Source organism: Acomys minous (assembly GCF_964271855.1).
Source record: "Acomys minous genome assembly, chromosome: 13".
NCBI lineage: Eukaryota > Metazoa > Chordata > Mammalia > Rodentia > Muridae > Acomys > Acomys minous.
The window spans coordinates 3,140,366-3,161,194 of record NC_140495.1 but is presented as its reverse complement, the minus strand read 5'-3'; the positions used below and the strand labels follow the sequence as shown (position 1 = coordinate 3,161,194).

Sequence of the window (20,829 nt, the reverse complement as noted above, 5' to 3'; positions counted from 1 at the left end):
GACCCCTGAGAGGGCCTGGGCACCCACCTCACACCTCAGGGAGGTCTCACTCTTAGGAGCAGGATGTGTCTGGACCGAGCGTCTTTCATCACCGCATCTCTCCAGCCTCCGCACCCCTCCCTGCTCACCTCAGGAGCCTGCACACAATATTATGCACTTCTTTCTTCATGTGTGTACTCATCTGCCCACTTCTTGACTCACGTGTGGTCCTGGGATTGAGCCCCAGGTCTCACACATGCTAGGCTACATCCCCAACCCCTCAATAGGACATTTAACATGTGCTTAGACCCAAAACTTCTAAACAACCACGCAGCTGTGATGAGACAGCGCTGAACAGAGAGAGAAAATGAACAAAGCAAGATGGAAAAGGGTGCTTCAAGGAGAAGCCCAGGAGGGGACGCGGTGTGGAAGCGCAGACAGGACGCCTCACCGCAGGCCACTCAGGAGCCAGGAAGGGCTGTTTAGGGCCACTGGAGAGAGAAATGCAGGTGTCAGGGGAGGAAAATGGCACACGCAGGAGAAAATGCGTGCACAGGTATGGGAGTGCAGCAGGATAGAGTGCGTGTGCAGGGTTGGGGGTGCAGCAAAGGTGGGTTAGAGGTGGCAGGAAGACAGAGAAGAAATACAATGAACGAATGTCATCATTTGAAGCCGGTCAGAACATCTTAAGCTGGCAAGTGTGAGATGTGCCTCATCTTACAATGGGAGAGCAACGTCTTCTCCTGCCTGAAGGGCTCAAAACATCCAGCAGCCATCCAGCGTTTTGAGCGCTTTAGCCCCTTCACTGTTGAAGCCTGGTTGAGACTCTCGTGGGCACCGGGACGGAGGTGACAGACAGACACGCGAGGACAGCAGGAGTGGTCGGCATCCTAGGGCCCTGAGTTATGCTACGGGGAGATGTGGGGTGGGGTCTGGGGGAGGTTAGCAGGGTCAGGAGGGTGTGTCCTCACCTGGGTGGCTACGAGGTAGAGAAGCTGCCCAAGTGTGGGCAGGAGGCATTGCTTCAGCTTGCTGCTCCTGAAGTTCTCCCGTATTAACTCAGTTAAGAGAGTGATCGCCTGCAATGGGGAAAACAGTGCGTCACTTCGGGGTGCCTCACAGCACGTCATCTGCATTGGGGGGGGGGGGGGACACCGGTTAGCAAGGCGCTTTAAACTGCGACCCATGAGCTATGTGTTTTTGTTTCTATTTCATCATTGTGAGTGCATGTGCAGACACGCACCTGCCACGGCACACGAGGACGAGGACAACTGGTCCTCGTGGGTTTGGGATCTAACTCAGGTCCCTCTGGCTTGGTGACAAGCTCCTTTACCCCCTGTACAAGTCAGCAGTGAAATGTTTGGAATGTGATTACAACTGAGAAATCCTCAGTTCCCAGTGTTTCTTCGAAGGTCCTTTGGTAATCCCAGACGATGGTTTTCTCTTTGCCACTAGTTTGTAGCTCATGGCCACCAAAGTTTATGTACATGTGGCCATGTTCTGTGTCTCTCCATGGCCTCTTGTGCTCTTGCCCTTGAGATAAGCCCGTGCCATTGTGCGTATTGGTACCCATCCCTGCTCTCACGTAATATTCGGTAACACGGATGGTCCATGATGTGTAATCCATATCTGAAGTGCTTATTAAAGGAATCGCACGGGTGTGGTGCTTGTCCCAGCAGGAAGTGATTCCTCAGTCATCTTTTTCATCTTCATTGACTGTCACTAAGTACCACACTCAGTCCTTCAAACTGCCAGTGCTCAGAAATTTGTGATCCACAAAATTAGCAAACAGGTCACTAACAAATTACCCTTTAAGATGGTGAAAGTACATAATTCTAAAGAGAGAACAGAGGATAAATAAGGCAGCTTGGAGTATAGGGAGGAAAGAAAAAGAAAGTAGGCAAAAAATAGGGGAGAAGTGAACTGGCTTTCCTTCTATTATATCATAAATTATGTTTAATGGCTAAGTCAAAAATTATAAAATTACAACTTGGCTCTGATATATCTAGAGAATATATTTTAGATAACTAGATAAAAAATAAAGAGTTTAAGAGGGAGGAGTTGTTGTTTTTGTTTTTTCGAGACAGGGTTTCTCTGTGTAGCCTTGGCTGTCCTGGACTCACTTTGTAGACCAGGCTGGCCTCGAACTCGCAGTGATCCACCTGCCTCTGCCTCCCCAGTGCTGGGATTAAAGGCGTGCGCCACCACGCCCGGCAAAGGCAAGAATTTTTTATACCTCATTTTAACTAGTAAAATAATGATACTATGATTATGTTGATATAAAACCTAAGAGAAAATACTAAAACAAAAACTATACAAGAGACAAATTCAGTAACACCACGTGGGAGGGGGAGTAAAAATGAAATTGCCTGTTTAGCAAATTACAAGAAAGTAGTAAAAAGGAAACAAACAAAAAATTAAAGCAAGTAAAAAACAAAAGTCAATTGTCAGACATATTATCAATTATTTAATAATTACACTAAGTGTAAATGGCATGAATAAAACAGTGAAAAGACAAAGACTAGAAGACTAGAATTAAATCAGATTATGACCCAACTATAAGCTGCCTACAAGAAACTCACCTAAAAGTTTAGTGAAGCTGGTAGGTTGACTGTGAAAGATGAAAAAAGATGCAGCAGTAGTAAATATAAAGCAACAATGGCCAGATTGATAGCAAGGACTTCAGAACAAAACAAAGTCTGTTAGGGACCAAAAGGAACTGTATATGATAGTAAAGAAGTCAATTTAGAAAACACTTACAAATATGCACAGACATATATATATATACATACTGTTTACATAATACACATGGACATATACACAAATATACACACACTCATGTATATCACATACACAGGCATGTAAACACATACATGTTTACACATATCATAAACACAAGCATGTATACACACATATGTTCACATATATGTAATGTATATATAGTACATGTATACACACATACATCATATACAGACATGCATACACACAAATGTTCACACACACACACACATATATATATATATACACATACATATCTCACACATACACACACACTCCAATCCTAAATGTGAATCCTCAATAAGAGAGCCATAAACAATGTAAAGCAAAACCCCAGAAAATTTACAAAAAAATAAAATAAAATAAAGACAAGCTGGGCATGGTGGCGCACACCTTTAACCCCAGCACTTGGGAGGCAGAGGCAGGAGGATCCCTGTGAGTTCAAGGCCAGCCTGGTCTACAGAGTAAGTTCCAGGACAGCGAAAGACACACAGAAAAAAACCCTGTCTCGAATAAACAAAAAACAAAAAGAAAGAAAGTAACAAAGACAGACAAACAAAGCAACCATCACAGTCCTGGACTTCAAGGCCCGTCTCTTAACCACAGAAGGCCAAGTGCAGATTAGAACGGGGGCTAAGAGAGGCTGGGACTGAAACTGCCTGGCACTGCTTCAGGAAACAGTAGGAGAGCTCACTGTGAGGAAAGCTGACATGCATGGCAGGACAAAGGCATCCACAGAGCATGTCTAACCAATGTGACAAACGCATGGGGCGACTCAGTGTCTTACAATCAGCCTGGGGGAGTGGAGGGCCACCAGGAAAAACACACGTGAACCTCAACCTCAGTCCAACACCCTGCACAAATAGTTAACTGCAGCACACCATGCCTGAAACACAAATTCCAAACCATCCAGAGAGCAGTCATGGTGTGAAGCTTTGCCGTCTGGGCCTAGGATAAGGCTAAGCTAACATCAAAGGCCTGGAGACGCAGCACCAGAGAGGACGGACAGTTGGCAATTCAGCACCACATACATCAGGGAAATGCAAACTAACTCCCAAGTGACACACCGCTGCACGCCTACCAGAACGGCCAAAATAAAACTTAGAGGGAGCCACATCAGCCACATCAGGGCAGTCGGCTGTGAACCGGGACAGTCATGCCATAAACCAACTCAGTTTCTTTAAGGTGGAGTGTGCACTGCAGCACACACACACAGGGGCAGAAACAGGACTATCATGAGTTCAAAGCCATACTGCGCTGCATGTAAAATTCCACCTCAAAAGCCAGGGGCTGAGGATGTTGCACAGTGGTAGGCCCTTTGCCAGGATGGTGGTTGCAACCCCAGCACTGCAAAAATAAATAAACAACTGAAAAGAGATTGTAAAACTTGGCGGTTGTTATCCTGAACATTTACTCTAGAGAAAGGATTTATAAAGAAGATTTGTTTGTGTAAAAAGAAACAAGCCTGTTTCTAGGAGCTTTATTTGTAATTCTTAAAACTAGAAAGGACCCAGATGCCTGTCAAACGGCTAATGTTTAAACACACGAGGGTACAACTGTGCCGTTGAAAGTGCTGATATAAAGCCATGCAGACAGACAGAGCACGTGGTCACGACACTGCAGGACAAACGCCATCGGCTGCACTCTGCACGCTTTCTCTGCCGCAGTCTCAAAGTGGCAGACCGGAGATGCGGGGAAGAGCCTGGTGGCTGTGTGACACGAGTGCACGTGCAACAGGGAAGGCAGGCTGTGAGCGGCCGCAGGGCCCGCCAAGCACCAAGACTGCGCTCCTCAGGGCGCATCCCAAGGGGCAACCCCTGAGGGGTGCCAGGCGGAGGGCACCCAGTGTCTGTAGAATGTCTGCATGAAAATAAACAATGACCTTGCAGTAAAAGACAAATTTTCACAAAATCGAAGATATCCTACACTCAACTCTCCGGCTAGGCTTTGTGTTCCTAAGCCTGTTGCTAGAACTTACGGAATTTCTCTTTTACAATCCCCTGGTGTCTGTGGTAGTAAAAACTCCAGAAACTGAGATCATTTGAGGGCTGTGAGCCCTTAAAGCCATAACCCTGAGGGGCTACAGCCAGTGGTTTGTAAACAGACACTCAGCAGGGCAATAACTCCAGCGACCTCACATGCCACCTACAAAAAATTAACATTATGTCTGCAACATCAAGTTATTCATTTCCCATTTATCTTTACATTTTCAATAAATATTAATAATAAAGATGAATAAAAGAGGCTGGAGAGGTGACTCGATGGTTTAAAACACTGGCTGCTCTTCCAAAAAAAAAAAAAAAAAGGAAGTTTAATTCCCAGTACCCACGTGGCAGCTCACAATTGTCTGTGTATGTCCAGCTCCACGGGGATCTGGCTCCCTCTTCTGGCCACCTCAGGCACTGCATGCACATGGTGCGCATGCGTATGTACAAGCAAAACACTCCAATGCATAAAATAATCAGATCTTTCTTAAAAGAACAAAAGTTCTTCTAAAAAGGCACAATGGAACACACGAAAGGACAATAACAAGGACAAAAAGGATTTGTTGACTGAGGTACAATCGCATTTGAGAAAGGCGATCACAAAGCAGAGTGGAAAGGTAAGTCCGAGTCAGCTGTTCTCACGCCTGCCTAGCTGAGCTTGACCCCTGAAGTGCTCCTTGGAGCCTGCGCCACATGAGCTCACACACACACAGGAAAGAAAGCAATGGTCGAACCCAGCTGCTGCCTGGGCCACAGGCCTGCAGCGTCCCCTGCTCTCACAGACAACACAGGGGAACCGAGTTTACACAAGGTGGTTGTTGGTGGCCGCACATCCTGCCTCCAACCCCCTCCCTGCCTTCTGCCTGGAAATCCGGCAGCGGGGTTGTGCTGTCAAACCTCTTCCATCCTCAGAAGGGAAGAGAGACCCTCACTGCTGTCACGTGGGTCCTAGTTCCTCTCCTCAGAGCCACCACCATGCTGTGTGTCCAGTGCTGGTGCCTGAACTGTCCTCAGAGCACACTGCACTGTTGTCTGTCTGTCCATGGCATTAATCACTCCTAATAAACTCCACACCCACAGCAGTCCATCTCAGTGTCTTCTTGAGCCCACAAGACCTTTCAAGACACACATAAAATAAATAATAAAAACACTTTCAAACCCTGTGTGGTGCTGAACCTTGCCGTGTGGATAAAGTGTCAAAATCCCTTTGCCCACTTCAGGCAGCTGGCAGGCTCTTACTGGTATTTCTTCACATTAGATAAACCTGATAGACTCATGGCTGAGCTGGCAAAAAAAAGAAAGAAGTGTGTAGGGGGCGGGGGGTAGAATCAAGAAACTTCAAAGACCAAAATCGGACAGACAAAAAAAGAGAGAGAGGAAATAAGAAATAAGACGCTGGGAGGCTTCACAAGCACAGGGCAGTGAGTCTTGGTGACTTTGAAATGGTTTTGAAAGGGAACAAGAGACAAACCCCAGGGCTTGTCCTTAGCGCGCTATCAAACAGGCCATCCACATCAAGACGGGCCCCCACGGCCGTATGAATAAGAAATGGGCCGGGCTGTAAGAGAGGATGCCAAGAAACAGGGCTCTTTGGTGTTAAGGAAGCAGTGAGGGGGATGTCCCCTGGAGAATCCAACCAAACGGGACTCGGCAGCAGAAGCAAACAGCACGTGCTCACTTAGAGCCTCTCCCTCCACACCAGGGACTGAGCCACAGGTGGCCAGCGAGGCTGACCACCTCAGACACGATTTGGGGTTTGGGGGGGGGGGGCGGGGAAGAGCGCTTGGGTCTGCAGAGCCTCCCATTTCCCAGAGTGCACACAGGAGGCGCCGATAAATCAGTGTGACATCCTGTCTTAAGAATGCACACTGTGGCCAGCTGTCAGCTGAAACCAGGCCACGGGCACTGTGACACCAGGCCACGGGCACTGCGCTGGGCTCCTTTGGCCCACAGGGTGGGACTATGAGCTTTCAAATCTGCAGGTGTGCACCCACCTCCAGGGGGTCTGTCCTGCAGGTGCCTGCATCTACCAGGGGGTCTGTCCTGCAGGTGCCTGCATCTACCAGGGGGTCTGTCCTGCGGGTGCCTGCATCTACCAGGGGGTCTGTCCTGCGGGTGCCTGCATCTGCCAGGGGGTCTGTCCTGCGGGTGCCTGCATCTGCCAGGGGGTCTGTCCTGCGGGTGCCTGCATCTGCCAGGGGGTCTGTCCTGCGGGTGCCTGCATCTGCCAGGGGGTCTGTCCTGAGGGTGCCTGCATCTACCAGGGGGTCTGTCCTGCAGGTGCCTGCATCTACCAGGGGGTCTGTCCTGCGGGTGCCTGCATGTACCTCCAGGGAGTCTGTCTTAACTGGCCTGGGAACATCCTGAACAGAAATGTTCAGAGAACCTGGAACTCTAGAGAGCCACTGAAGTGTGGAAACACCGGCCTGAAAGCTGAGACACTTGGAAATGCTGGGATGCTTCTGGGCACAGCGTTCTATGTCACCCTGTAACCCGCTCTGCCTTGGTTTGCAGGGCGTCAGCCTGAAGGACTCTAAGTGGCCTTTTCAGGCCAGAGGTGAAGTGAGAGATGCTGACCCCTCTGTGTGAGGTCCAGAAGACCCTGGATCATCCCTCGCACATAGGCCACAGATCCTCCCATCATGTTGTTGACACTCTGCCAACTGGTCCTGGTAAGCAGGATGTCACATGGCAGACAGTAGGATACAGACCTTGAAAAGGCTCATGGTGTGTGGCACTGGCAGTGACCTCAAGAGACCCCCAGCATGGAGCACATGAGAGTCCCCCGTCCAAATAAAGGGAAGCAGCCAGAGAGATGGCTCAGTGGTTACAAACACTTGCTGCTCTTGCAGAGGCCTCCGGTTTGGTCTCGGCACCCACATCAGATGAGTCATAGCTACCCATAACTCCAGTCCCATGGGATGTGGCGCCCTCTTCTGGCCTATGCAGGCACGGCATGCAAGTGGCGCACATGCTAACAGGGAGGCACACACCATGTGTTGCCCATCGTGATAAGGAGACGCACTGCTGGCTGAGTCCCTTTGGGTCTCAGAGACCCCGGTCCTCTTGGTGGCCAGTGGTGAGCCTGTGGGTTTGGGAGAGTGCTGCAGCAGCCCCAGCTGCAGTGCAGGCTGCTGTGCCAGCCGGGTCCCAAGATGCATGCACCATGCTCCTAGACCCAACCGCTGACAGCAGAGACACTGCAGGTGACCTGTGGGAAGCTCTAATTTCAGGACCCAGCCGGGGCCTTGTCAATCCTCCTTTAACAGCCCTTCTCCATTTGGAAATCAGCAGCCAACTGCGGGATAGACTGAAATAAACGGGAACACGAGCACCCGCCATGCACTGGCTGCTACCATGTCATGGGGCAGAAGGAGCGGCCATCACTGTACGCGGCCATGGCATGAAAGTCAGGACTTGCCTCGAGTGCAGAGGGACTGGGTTGATCCACACACCAACTTCAAATGCTGTTTTTCAAAAATAATCTGTTTACCAGCAGAGTCCCGCACTGCCTGTGTGCATGGCTGCCTCGTCTCTCCGTGCCCCCACAAAAGAACAGGCTTGGTCACAGAAGCATTTGCACAATATGTGACATCAGTGGAAATCGGAAGCCTGCATCCCTGCAATCCTCGCCACAGGGGCCCCCAGACTGCGGGGGAAGGATACCCCAGGAACCACAACTTGGGGATTAACATGCCTATATCCCACAGGACAGAAAGGGACTGTGGGACAGAGCCACGGCAGCTCTGCTAGCTTGCAGGCTGGCCAGTGGGTCAGAAGCTTACAGCAAACCCTCATTTGAATATATTTAAATAAGCAACGAATGGAAAGCGGTGTCAGGACCAGATGGCGACTCCCAAGGATGGAATGAGATGCAATTAAAGCACATTGCAGACTCTGGTGCTTCACATGAGTAGCCACCAGAGGGCAGACGCGGTCATCAGGAGCCTGGGACTGCTTCTGGGAAAGGAGCTACGTGCACAGCAGCGCTGCCCTCTGCTCACTACAGCGTGGCTACTGCCAGCCGAGCCTTCTGAAGCTGGGGGGGGGGGGGGCTGGGGAAGGGGGGGAGAGAGGAGGGGAGGGAAGCAGTGTGGGGGGGGGATGTCGACAGAAAGCATCAGACATCCCAGCTGACAGAGTTTTGCCAGGTGGCCACTTCCACCAGGCAGCTGACTGGTTTCCAACTCCACCACCACCATGGAGCAAGACCTAGTTGCACTTCCACCCCCACACTGCCCCTCAGAGGCCCTGGTGCATTGCCCCCTACACTGCCCCTCAGAGGCCCTCAGTGCACTGCCCCCCACACTGCCCCTCAGAGGCCCTCGGTGCACTGCCCCCCACACTGCCCCCCAGAGGCCCTCGGTGCACTGCCCCCCACACTGCCCCCCAGAGGCCCTGGTGCATTGCCCCCCACACTGCACCCCACAGGCCCTCGGTGCACTGCCCCCCATGCTGTACCCCAGAGGCCCTCGGTGCACTGCCCCCCACACTGCCCCCCAGAGGCCCTCGGTGCACTGCCCCCCACACTGCCCCCCAGAGGCCCTCGGTGCACTGCCCCCCACACTGCCCCCCAGAGGCCCTGGTGCATTGCCCCCCACACTGCCCCTCAGAGGCCCTGGTGCACTGCCCCCCACACTGCCCCCCAGAGGCCCTCGGTGCACTGCCCCCCACACTGCACCCCACAGGCCCTCGGTGCACTGCCCCCCATGCTGTACCCCAGAGGCCCTCGGTGCACTGCCCCCCACGCTGCACCCCACAGGCCCTCGGTGCACTGCCCCCCACACTGCCCCCCAGAGGCCCTCGGTGCACTGCCCCCCACACTGCCCCCCAGAGGCCCTGGTGCATTGCCCCCCACACTGCCCCTCAGAGGCCCTGGTGCACTGCCCCCCACACTGCCCCCCAGAGGCCCTCGGTGCACTGCCCCCCACACTGCACCCCACAGGCCCTCGGTGCACTGCCCCCCATGCTGTACCCCAGAGGCCCTCGGTGCACTGCCCCCCACGCTGCACCCCACAGGCCCTCGGTGCACTGCCCCCCACGCTGCACCCCACAGGCCCTCAGTTCACTGCCCCCCATGCTGCACCCCACAGGCCCTGGTGCATTGCCCCCTACACTGCCCCCCACAGGCCCTCAGTGCACTGCCCTGGCAGACCAGCCCTGTGTATTCACCATGGCTGAGCAGTCTCATTCACCTCACCTTGAGCGGGAGGCTCTGACTGACATGGTCCCTTCAGGGACATTTGCTTTCTGGTTTGTCCACAGAAGGGGGAGGGTAGCATCTGACAGCCTGTGTCCATCCCATCCTGCTGGCCACACAAGAAACACCTGCGCCATCCGCTTTGCCCAACTAGCAGCCAAGCGCCTTTGTTTTGAGTAACTTAGATCCTTTAACAGCTTCCCAAGCTACTAATTTCATCATTTTTAATTTCAGTTAGTTCTGTTTATCAAAGAGGACTGGCAAGATGGCCCAGTGGTCACCACCTCTGATGACCTGCATCCTATCCTCAGGACTCAAGTGGTGGAAGGAGAGAACCAGCTCCAGCAGGTTTTCCTCTGACCGTCACACCTGTGAGCCCACACAGATACACATATGCACTATATACATATATGTGTGTGTGTGTGTGTGTGTGTGTGTGTACACACACATATATGTATATATATAAAAGCATTGGAGTCCCCAAGGACAATGCATCCATGTGCCATGTCCATGTTGCAGAGCAGGCCTCTGATCTCTTCCACAGCAACACCAGCTGCTTTACAGCAGGCCAGGACCCTGTGGCCAGGACTCTTTGTGGCTATACCAGAAAAAGCTAGAACCTCCCCCCTCACTTTGCCTGCCCCTCTCTAAGGAGCACACAGAGCCTGAGGAGAACAGAGGGACACCATCTCCTCTTTCAGATGCCAGGCTGCCACACTGACATGGTAAGCCCCACAGAAGTGCAAACAATACTTATTAATTCTTTATGTTCATTTTTTTTTTATCTAGGGGTGCACACGCCTCAGCAACATGTGGAGGTCAGATGACAACTTTCAAGGTTCAGTTCTGTCCTCCCACTACGCAGGGCCCGGGGACTGAACTCAGGCCAGCAGTCCCAGCAGCAGGCACCTTTACCCACCGAGCCATCTCGCCTACCCAGTGATACATTGAGAACAGCACACACCTGCTCAGGAATGTTTTCTGATGAAGGTAATTCTGTCGTGTTATTTACATGGTCTCCTGGGTGCCGCAATGATCTCACGCTCACAGCACAGACCTTCACATCAACACTACAGTCCTGAGCCCGCAGGGGTGGAGACCAAGACCCCCTGTGCTAGCCACTCGTCATCCTATACCTGAAGGCTGGACCCTCAACCCTTTCTCACACAGAGGGAATAAAAGGATTTGTTTTAAGTTGCATTTGTTCCTGTTTGGGGATCTGCTCTTATGGGGTTTGGCCAGTTCCTTCAGCCCCCCCACGTGGCTCTCACCTGCTGGAGCATCAAATGCAATGGCTGGCCAGGCCATGCGTCCTCCCTGCCTTCTGACATTGCTCTAAGAAGGCTGGCCCTTCTGCCCAGGAGGCAGTGACAGAAAAGCCAGCCAGAGCCACAAACACACAAATGAAACTTGCGCTACAAGATGTCAGAGAAAGAATGAATGCAGACATGAGAAACCAGAGCACGCATCTTGCAGGAATTACAAACGTGCCTCCCAATGTCTCAATACCTACCCCCCAGTGACAACCAAGAATGCTTTGCAGATCTATACAAACATGTAATGACTCAACTTTGCTTTATAGTTTTCCAGAAAACCCGAAGAGAAAGAGATCAGAATTCTGATCAATATTGACATTAACTTAGATGCACAAATGCAGAAGACCCTGACCGGTCCACACTCCTAGGCCTTTCTGCTGCTGAAGCATCTGTTTATCAGGATGGGTTACGGCCACTGCTCTTGGTTGCCTGCCAGAACTTGATGGTAAGACCCTGTGGCTGAAGACGCCGCACACATCGGCCATGGGACGTGAAGAAGTCAAACTGATGCTAACTGGGAACCCTCCTCCTGCCATCTCAGAGGACCAAGATGTGCTGTGTGGGCTGCTGTGGGGAAAGGCTGGCAGCAGTCTCACCCAGCCGTGGACACTGAGCTGTAACGGTGGCTGGTACGGTAAGATATGCCCATGGTGCAATGCGGCAGCAATGTTATGGGGATAACCAACCGCTTTCTGATTGGCTTCCAGGCCTGGTGCACACACAGGAGGAGTCACAGGCCTAGTTCTACACAGCTGGGCTAGAACCCACGCTTGGAGAGCTCACAGGTCCTGGGGCAAACCTACTACTGTTAGTTTGCTAAATGAACACAGCACCAAAGTGACTTCCAAATGCTTAACTCGACACTCATGTGTTAGAGCAGCCTTTTCTTCACCACAGAAAAGTCTTCTTGCAGTGGACAGCAGTTAATACGGAGACTCACAGCTGGCCATGGTGGAGCAAGTGCTCAGCCCTAAATGCCACTCCTGTCACTCCCCGCCCCCCAACACACTCAGGAAGAGGGGTGGGGAGTTTTTAGCAGGCGGGGAGAATCTTAGCAAAGCCCTGTGTTCTGAACCTGACAGGACCGCTGAGCTGGGGAACTCACAGCAGCTGAGTTTGTCTGCACAAGATCAACCAGTCCGCATTCCGGCACAGAGTGGGGAAGGGGTTCATCGGCCCCCACCTCACAACTGAGAAGCTATGGACAAATGCTGGCTTTGGGGGCTGGGAGAGTCAGTTTTCTTTACAGGTGTGGCCCCTGGGTAGGCCAACCACACACTCCAGTGGTCAGCCCCAGCCGTTAGTCCACAGAGGCACAAACTGGACTTTATAGGAGGGGGGAGGGGACAAAGCTGAGGGAGAGGGCGGGGGCCCTCTTCTACCATCCAAGGACATCTGTACTTACACACAAGCATACAAATATGCAAAAATAAGATAAAATCACACAAATCATAGCTATGAGTAAATTAATATTATTTTCTTTAAAATGACCCAGTGAGAGAGACAGTGAAAAGAAAGGGAAAAGGAGAGAAGACAGAGGAAAGAGAGCGGCCAGGTGTTGACAGCTGACAGGCGAGCTGCCTCAGTCTACCCACTTTATATGCTTTGAAATTTCTCAGAGTAAGGAAACATCAGTGAAAGATCAACCTGGGCCACCGGATCCAGAGGCTCAGAGTCACATGTTTAGCTGTCTAGTGTCCTCTGCCTCCCTGAGACTAAACACATGGAACACACACACACACACACACACACACACACACACACACACACGCACATGAACACACACGGCTCGTCCTGAGAGCTGCTGCACAGGAGCACAAGGATGCCAGGGGGTTACACAGCTGTGTCCTCCAAAGGGAATTCGATTAAAGAACAAAAGCCAAAGAAAAACGCTCATGTGCTCGCACTGCAGGCTTGGCCCAAGCTCTTCTGCAGGTATGACAAAGTTAAGAGGAAGCACAGAAGGTCCAAGTGAGTGTCACAGAGACCCGACTGGAGAGTTCTGAACCCAAGACCCACCTGCAGCACACACGCACACACACCTATGCACGCACACATGTACACACACGCACCGAAAATCATACAGGCAGCCGAGTCCAGTCTGCCTTTTTCTAGAAAGGCTGCCAGGGATTATGTTGACCCTCAAACAGAAACTATGACCAATGCAACTGCCAGCTACTGAGCAGAAACTTCTAAAGACCCTAAGAAGACAAAATCCATACCTGTGCCAGCTGCTGGTCCCGGACCCCACCCCACACCCAGCCAGAAGCCTCCAGGTTACAGACTGCCAAACTTACCAGGGTTCCCTCGGTGCTTGACTGCCCCCTAGTGGCTGCTGAAATTGACACAGCAAATGACTTATAACAAAAGCATTTTAAAATACATAGAAATAAAAATTTAAATGTACACACTGCCCAGCATAATGGCACAAACTTTTAATCCCAGCACTTGGGAGGCACAGGCAGATCTCTGTGAGTTCAAGGCCATCCTGGTCTACATACGAGTTCCAGGCAAGCTAGGGCTACATAGAGAGGCCCTGTCGCCGCCCTCCCAAAAAGTACGCACACAGACACACATACACACACACACACACACACACACACACACACACACACACACACACACACGGCACAAGTAGAGTGTGCCTAGAGCTATTTCAACATACTGTGTAAACTTCCCATTATTCAACAAAATTGAGTTCACTGTGTGTGTGTTCACTTCTAAATAGCCTACCCAAGAGTAAACACACACACTCCTGCCTGTTGAGTCAGGGCTGTAACCAGACAGCCAAAATCTCTCTCTCCCTGGGAATGCTTTTCAGCTCACAGGACATGTAGCAGGTCAGGGACCCTGAGTCTGGTGACCAGCTGGTGGCTGGCACCTGAGGTCTCTGACAAGCGGGGACAGCTGTGTCGCAGTGGCCAGGCATTGAGCCTCTAGCTGCGATGACCAAGCACAGAGCTCGTAGCACAGTCGTACCTGCATAGTGTTTTTGTTTGTCTGTTTGGTTTTGGTTCTTTTTGAGACAGGGTCTCTCTGTGTAGCCTTGGCTGTCCTAGACTCACTTTGTGGACCAGGATGGTCTCGAAATCACAGCGATCCACCTGCCTCTGCCTCCCAAGTGCTGGGATTAAAGACGTGCGCCACCACCGCCCGGCCATAGTGTTTTCTATTTCCACCAGATAGAATATTCTATTCAAGTTGTGAAGTAAGGGGGCCGAGGAGATGCTTTAGGGACTAAATTATCTGGCACACAAGGATGTGGGCCTGAATTCAGACCCGCAGCGCCCACGTAAGTTCAAGAGGGCCACACATTTCTGTGACCCTAGGACTGAAGGTCTGACAACAGGCGTGGCTACAAACCCCCAAGCCACTGGACAGCCAGTCCAGACAACCAGTGAGAGACCCCGTGTGCAAAGACAAGGTAGAGGGTGACAGTAGAAAACACATGACATCAGCCTCTAGCCCTCACATGCACGTGTGCACCTACATGTACACGTACAAGCACATACACTACACACAAGAATGAAATCATGGGGGGACGTTGTAAAAGAGGAAGTGAGAAAAACAGGAGAACGGTGATTCCCAGCATCCTGCACCTCAACCTAATAAAACCCAGAAGGCAGAGCGGCGGGGATGAAGGTGGTGTGGCCTGAGCCTGGCCACAGCGTGGTCCAGGAGACGTGGCCTGAGCCTGGCCACAGCGTGGTCCAGGACATGCCCCCCATGGGCAGTGGCAAGAGCAAGTCCTGGGAGGACCAGCCACAGGAATCGAGGCAGGAGTGAGGCAAGCCCGTCACAGGGGTGACTGGCAGGTCCCAGGTGACTTAAGATGTCCTGTGCACAGAACGAGGAAGATTTTTTAAGTGGGGAACTGCCCCGTTCCCCAATGACACAGGCCATGCCTAGGATGAGACTCCAGGGGACTGAAGAAAGCATCCCAGCTTCCCCCAGTCAGGCCACAAGACAGCCCTCATCTTCAGACCCCTGTGGCATCTCGAGGGGAACTGAGGATGTGAGGGTGACCTGGATGTGGCATCTGACACCTCACTGGTGGCCAGGGTTGATTACGCTGATTTAACTGCCAAGGTAGTGTCCCTTTCCTCGTGGCTGTGTGTGTCAGAGCTGCTGTCACCATCCTGGGCTCACTTCAGCCACTCTGAGCCTCCCCAGACTACTGCATGCACAGAATGCACACAATTGGTGCAGCAACACAGGGTGGCATTCCCCACCTAAGCTGAGAGTCGCTTCGTTTTTCCTTTTTCAGTTCTCTAAGACAAGGTCTCACTGTGCAGCCTTGGCTGGCCTGGAACTCCTACATAGACCAGGTCTGCCTCTGCTAGGATTAAAGGCATAGAACACCACACTCCCCAAAGCCCTTTCTTACTAACACCAGTGCTTGCCTAGCAAGCGTGAGCCCTTCATGAGCACTAAAAAATAAAATAAAATATTAAAACATGCAGGGGAGGATGACACTGATCCCGGTACACAAGGGACCTTCACACACTGGGCTTACCTGTCACAGGGCAGCTGTCCTGGGACAAGGGGGAAATATTAAATTCAGCGTGAAAGCCCAGAAGAGACTGATTTAAATATGAGCTTTGCTTTAAGCCAGTCTGGTGCCTCTGCTGCCTCCAACGAGAGACCAAATTCTACGTGAGCCTGAACTGTGCGTTAGAGCCAAGGCTGAGAAGGTCCCGAGGTCCATGTCTTACAAGTGCCACAATCCCTCAGGTTAAAGTAAAGTGAAGGCCAGTGAAAGCTGTGTGCACTAAGTTATAAAACCAAAGCAGTCTGCTCTGCCATACACACATCATGTCAGCAATGAAAGAAATCACCTCAATGACAGGCACGTTTTCCTGGAGTTCTGCTGTGTGCGAGGCCAGCACGCCGAGCACCCGAGCAACCTTGGACCGTCTGGAGAGAAAGAGAGAACAGGGCTGAGGCACAGTCAGACAGCAAAAGTCCTCACTACCAGCCATGCGTAAGTATCTGAGCCCGCCGCAAGACGGCGAAACAGGGCTGGCGAGGGCTCAGTGGGTAAAGGAGCCTGCCGCCAACTCTGATGGTGACACGGATCCCAGAACCCACGTGGTGGTAGGAGAGAACAGATTCCTGAAGGTTGTCCTCTGACCTCCACGTGTGTACTGGAGCATGCACATGCCCACACACAGGGACCCTCCCCCTACCCCAATCATATGTGCAGGAAACATGAACCAGCGTGTCAAAGTTTTGACAGTTTATGGTTTATAAAAACCTTCAGAGCCGGGCGTGGTGGTGCACGCCTTTAATCCCAGCACTTGGGAGGCAGAGGCAGGCGGATCGCTATGAGCTCGAGGCCAGCCTGGTCTACAAAGTGAGTCTAGGACAGCCAAGGCTACACAGAGAAACCCTGTCTTGAAAAGAAAAAAAAAACCTTCAGAATAGAAAAACTTATAAGTAAAAGTCTTACAGATGTTTTTCTATTTTGCTTCATTGTCCCCTTCATCTTATTTTATATGTACTTGGGTTTTGCCTACACATAGACATGTGTGCCACGTGCATGCAGTGCCCACAGGGGCCAGAAGAGGGCGCATGATCCCCTGGAACTGGAGTTGCCAATGGGGGTCGGGGTGGGGGTTAAGAAGGAATAAAGAACAGGGATGAGTGACACAAGGTATGAGGGGGATGTGATTGAGGTACAATGCGTATCTATGAAATTATGAAACGATAAATTTTAAAACCTTTTTCTCATCATGAGTTGAGATCCACAGTCTCACTGGTTTTGGTTTCTTGAAAAACCTTTACAGGACTCGCATGAGGAAACAAGTCAGACTCGGAAGTGTGTCCTGGGCAGCATGAGTGCCAGCTCTCACTGCAGAGCCAGCCCTGACAGGCCTCAGCTCTCTGCCGGTTCTTTGAGATAGGGGAGGGGTCTCATGACAAGGCTCCCAGGCTGGCTTTGAACCCCTGATTCTTCTGCCTCGGCTTCCTGAGGATTGCAGGTAAGACCTAGCAGGCCTAGCTACCTTTGTGCATCTTACACATCAAATAAGAAGAAATTTAACCACAATCAAGTAAGCCCCACAGCTGGAAACAGAGAAGTCCCCTCTCCTTGACGACAGCTGACTAAACACAGGCCCCTCAGGAGTCTGAGATGAAAGACTCTTTTACCTGCATGATAGCCAGAAACAAAAGAAAGGATGGTAGTGGAATAGAGACCCCGTGTGACCCAGAGAGACGACGCTCATGGAGCATGATGGGAAATAACCCTCCTGAGAGCCAATGGGAAAAGGAGCCCTTCCGGGAAGACACGAGACACCCCACAGTGAGTGAGCTAAACTAGGGAGGACACAGGGGCAGCACATGGGGAGCCATGTCTGTGGGAGGACACAGGGACACATGGGGAGCCATGTCTGTGGGGAGGACACAGGGGCACACGTGGGGAGCCATGTCTGTGGGGAGGACACAGGGGCACATGGGGAGCCACGTCTGTGGGGAGGACACAGGGGCACATGGGGAGCCATGTCTGTGGGGAGGACACAGGGGCACATGGGGAGCCATGTCTGTGGGGAGGACACAGGGGCACACATGGGGAGCCATGTCTGTGGGGAGGACACAGGGGCACACGTGGAGAGCCATGTCTGTGGGGAGGACACAGGGGCACACGTGGGGAGCCATGTCTGTGGGGAGGACACAGGGGCACATGGGGAGCCATGTCTGTGGGGAGGACACAGGGGCACACATGGGGAGCCATGTCTGTGGGGAGGACACAGGGGCACACGTGGGGAGCCATGTCTGTGGGGAGGACACAGGGGCACACATGGGGAGCCATGTCTGTGGGAGGACACAGGGGCACACGTGGGGAGCCATGTCTGTGGGGAGGACACAGGGACACATGGGGAGCCATGTCTGTGGGAGGACACAGGGGCACATGTGGGGAGCCATGTCTGTGGGAGGACACAGGGGCACACGTGGGGAGCCATGTCTATGGGGAGGACACAGGGACACATGGGGAGCCATGTCTGTGGGGAGGACACAGGGGCACATGGGGAGCCATGTCTGTGGGGAGGACACAGGGGCACATGGGTAGCCATGTCTGTGGGGAGGACACAGGGGCACATGGGGAGCCACGTCTGTGGGGAGGACACAGGGGCACACGTGGGGAGCCATGTCTGTGGGGAGGACACAGGGGCACACATGGGAGCCATGTCTGTGGGGAGGACACAGGGGCGCACAGGGGGAGCCATGTCTGTGTCTTCCTATCCTGGAGCTGGGGAGGGGCCAGTGGTCTGAATGAGAACGGCTCCCATGGGCTCATCTGTGTAAATATGTTGTCCTGAGTTGGTGGGACTGTTTGGGAAGGATTAGGAGGTGTGGCCTTAGGGAGGGGGTGTGTCCCCTGGGTGGGCATTGAGGTTTCAGAAGCCCATGCCAGGCCCAGTTAGCATTCACTGCCTTCACCTTGCAGATCAGGAGGTGAGCTCCCTGCCCTGCCACGCCCGCTGCGTGCCTGCCTGCTCATGCCATGCTCCCTGCCAGGATGGACGCAGACTGTAACCCTGTGGACTCGGAAGCCCCGAGTAAGCCCTCTTCTGTAAGTTGCCTTGGACTTGGTGTCTTAGCACAGCAATAGAAAAGTAACTAAGACAGGGACCAAAGGAGCCATCAGCCTCAGAGGGGACACAGCCACGCCACGGAGAGTCAAACCCCAGCCCTTCCATAAGAGCCAGGCGTGGTGATGTGCACACCTACAGATAAGCTCACGACACGCCTTCTTAAGTTTGTGCTCCTGTGTGTAGAACAAGCTCAGAAAACAGGTAAGAATTATAAAAACTGAAAGCAGCGCGTGAGCGAAAACAAGAAGGCCTAACGGGCAGCAGCCCGCTGTCCGCTCATTGCTTCCCCAAAACTTCCATGGCTGGGCGAGGTGGCACACACCTCTAACCCCAGCACTCAGACAAAGTTTCTCTGTGTAGCCTTGGCTGTCCTGGACTTTCTTTGTAGACCAGGCTGGCCTTGAACTCACAGAGATCCACCTGCCTCTGCCTCCCTGAGTGCTGGGATTACAGGCATGCGCCACCATGTCTGACAGAAAAAAAAAATTAACTATTAAAAAAAAAACAACCTTTTTTGGCAAATGGAGCTCAATTCAAATAATAAAAAGGGTTGTTGCTGTTTTTTAAAACAGTGCTTGAAAAGAACAAAACCAGCCCGTGTTCCAGATGCTTCTGACCAAGATTTCAACCGTTAGTCACAGAACTGTAAATGCTCGGAGCTTGGCTGAAGATGATGCAACATGATCAAGATACCAACAGGATAAAAGCTCATCAAAATGATTTAACCACTAGCTGGGAAGCTGCTGGGCTCTGGGAAAGGAGGGCAAATACACTGGCTAACAACTGTCCCACACTGACGTCCACCGAAGTGAATGTTGGCCTTGAGGAGACTCACTGTCTGGTCTGCTTAGATTTTTTTCAGTGAAAAGTATTTTGATAGATAGAGCTTTTCATTTTATAAATACATGGAGTTACCAAAATATCGTGGATTTTGTCTGTTCTTAAGACACGCAATTCAAATGTAAATACAGTACAGCATTAGTTAGGTAGAAACTCCTGGTGATCCGTTTGAAAAGACTGGGAGAAAGTATGAAGGGTGGCTGAGTAATGCACATTTTTAAGGCTAGTACACTTTACTGTAAGTCATAAAATTGTGTAGAAGCCTGTGTTTGTGAAAACAGCATTAAAATCTTGCAGCAGAAAAAGAAGTGAATAGAAGCATTTTTTTCATCAGCAGAGGGCGCTGCAGACCAGGAAATGACATCCAACAAGCACAGCGGTTTCCATGGTTGCAGACTCAGCTGTTTTCCTGCAGCCCAGTCCTATGCCAGGAAGAACAGCACTGTGACTCCATGGGTCTCCAGGGCGACCGTGACCAGATACATAACCACAGCACGTCCCACTATGCACCGGGCTCAGACCAGCCTTCTGTCTTCTGGCCCCACACTCTGCAAGGATCTATTGAGGACACAACCCCACTCTACAGATGAGAACACTGAGGCTCCGCAGTGACTGTGATTTGCCCAGGGAGCAGATCTGGGCTCCCACCCCTACACTTGTGTATCCCAGATAGGCTCCTCTGAGAGAGAAGACTCGGAAAACAGTCTGTTATGGGATGGAGTCTCACCAGCGAGAAGAGCCAGAGCCTGTAGCTTCCGTACATGAGCATTAGTGCCACAACAGCATGCAGACGCACCAGCCGCAGGAGGAAAGACAGCGGTGGTGGAACCCGACACAGGAAGACAGAAAACCGGAAAGGTGGCCAACCGCATGATTGACGCTTAGAAAAGTGATGGATTCGAAAACCAGGCGATGGTGACCTTCACATCACTACGCTCGCCTCAGGTTCACAGGGTGACTTAGGGACTGTGCTCACGATAGCAATAACTATAAAGTCACAAAGAATGTGCTTTAAAATATGAACGTTACTTACATATCCCAGTTAGGAGCTATCCGCAAATGCTGGATTAGCAAGTGGAACTAGAATTTAAAAGAGAAAAACATGAAAATGAAAGTTTAATTAAGAACAGCAT

At 51.7% G+C, this 20,829-nt stretch overlaps 1 protein-coding gene across 4 annotated transcripts in view; it reads right to left on the bottom strand.

Moving 5' to 3' along the window:
* Positions 1-20,829, bottom strand: part of ULK4 (unc-51 like kinase 4) — a 293,347-nt gene that overhangs the window by 243,066 nt on the left and 29,452 nt on the right. For all 4 annotated transcript variants that reach the window (XM_084753198.1, XM_084753195.1, XM_084753197.1 and 1 more), the window contains exons 16-18: positions 20,730-20,776; positions 16,097-16,175; positions 951-1,058 (exon numbers count right to left, since the gene is read on the bottom strand). In XM_084753198.1, the coding sequence (XP_084609324.1) occupies positions 951-1,058; positions 16,097-16,175; positions 20,730-20,776 (234 nt within the window). The remainder of the gene's footprint in view (positions 1-950; positions 1,059-16,096; positions 16,176-20,729; positions 20,777-20,829) is intronic.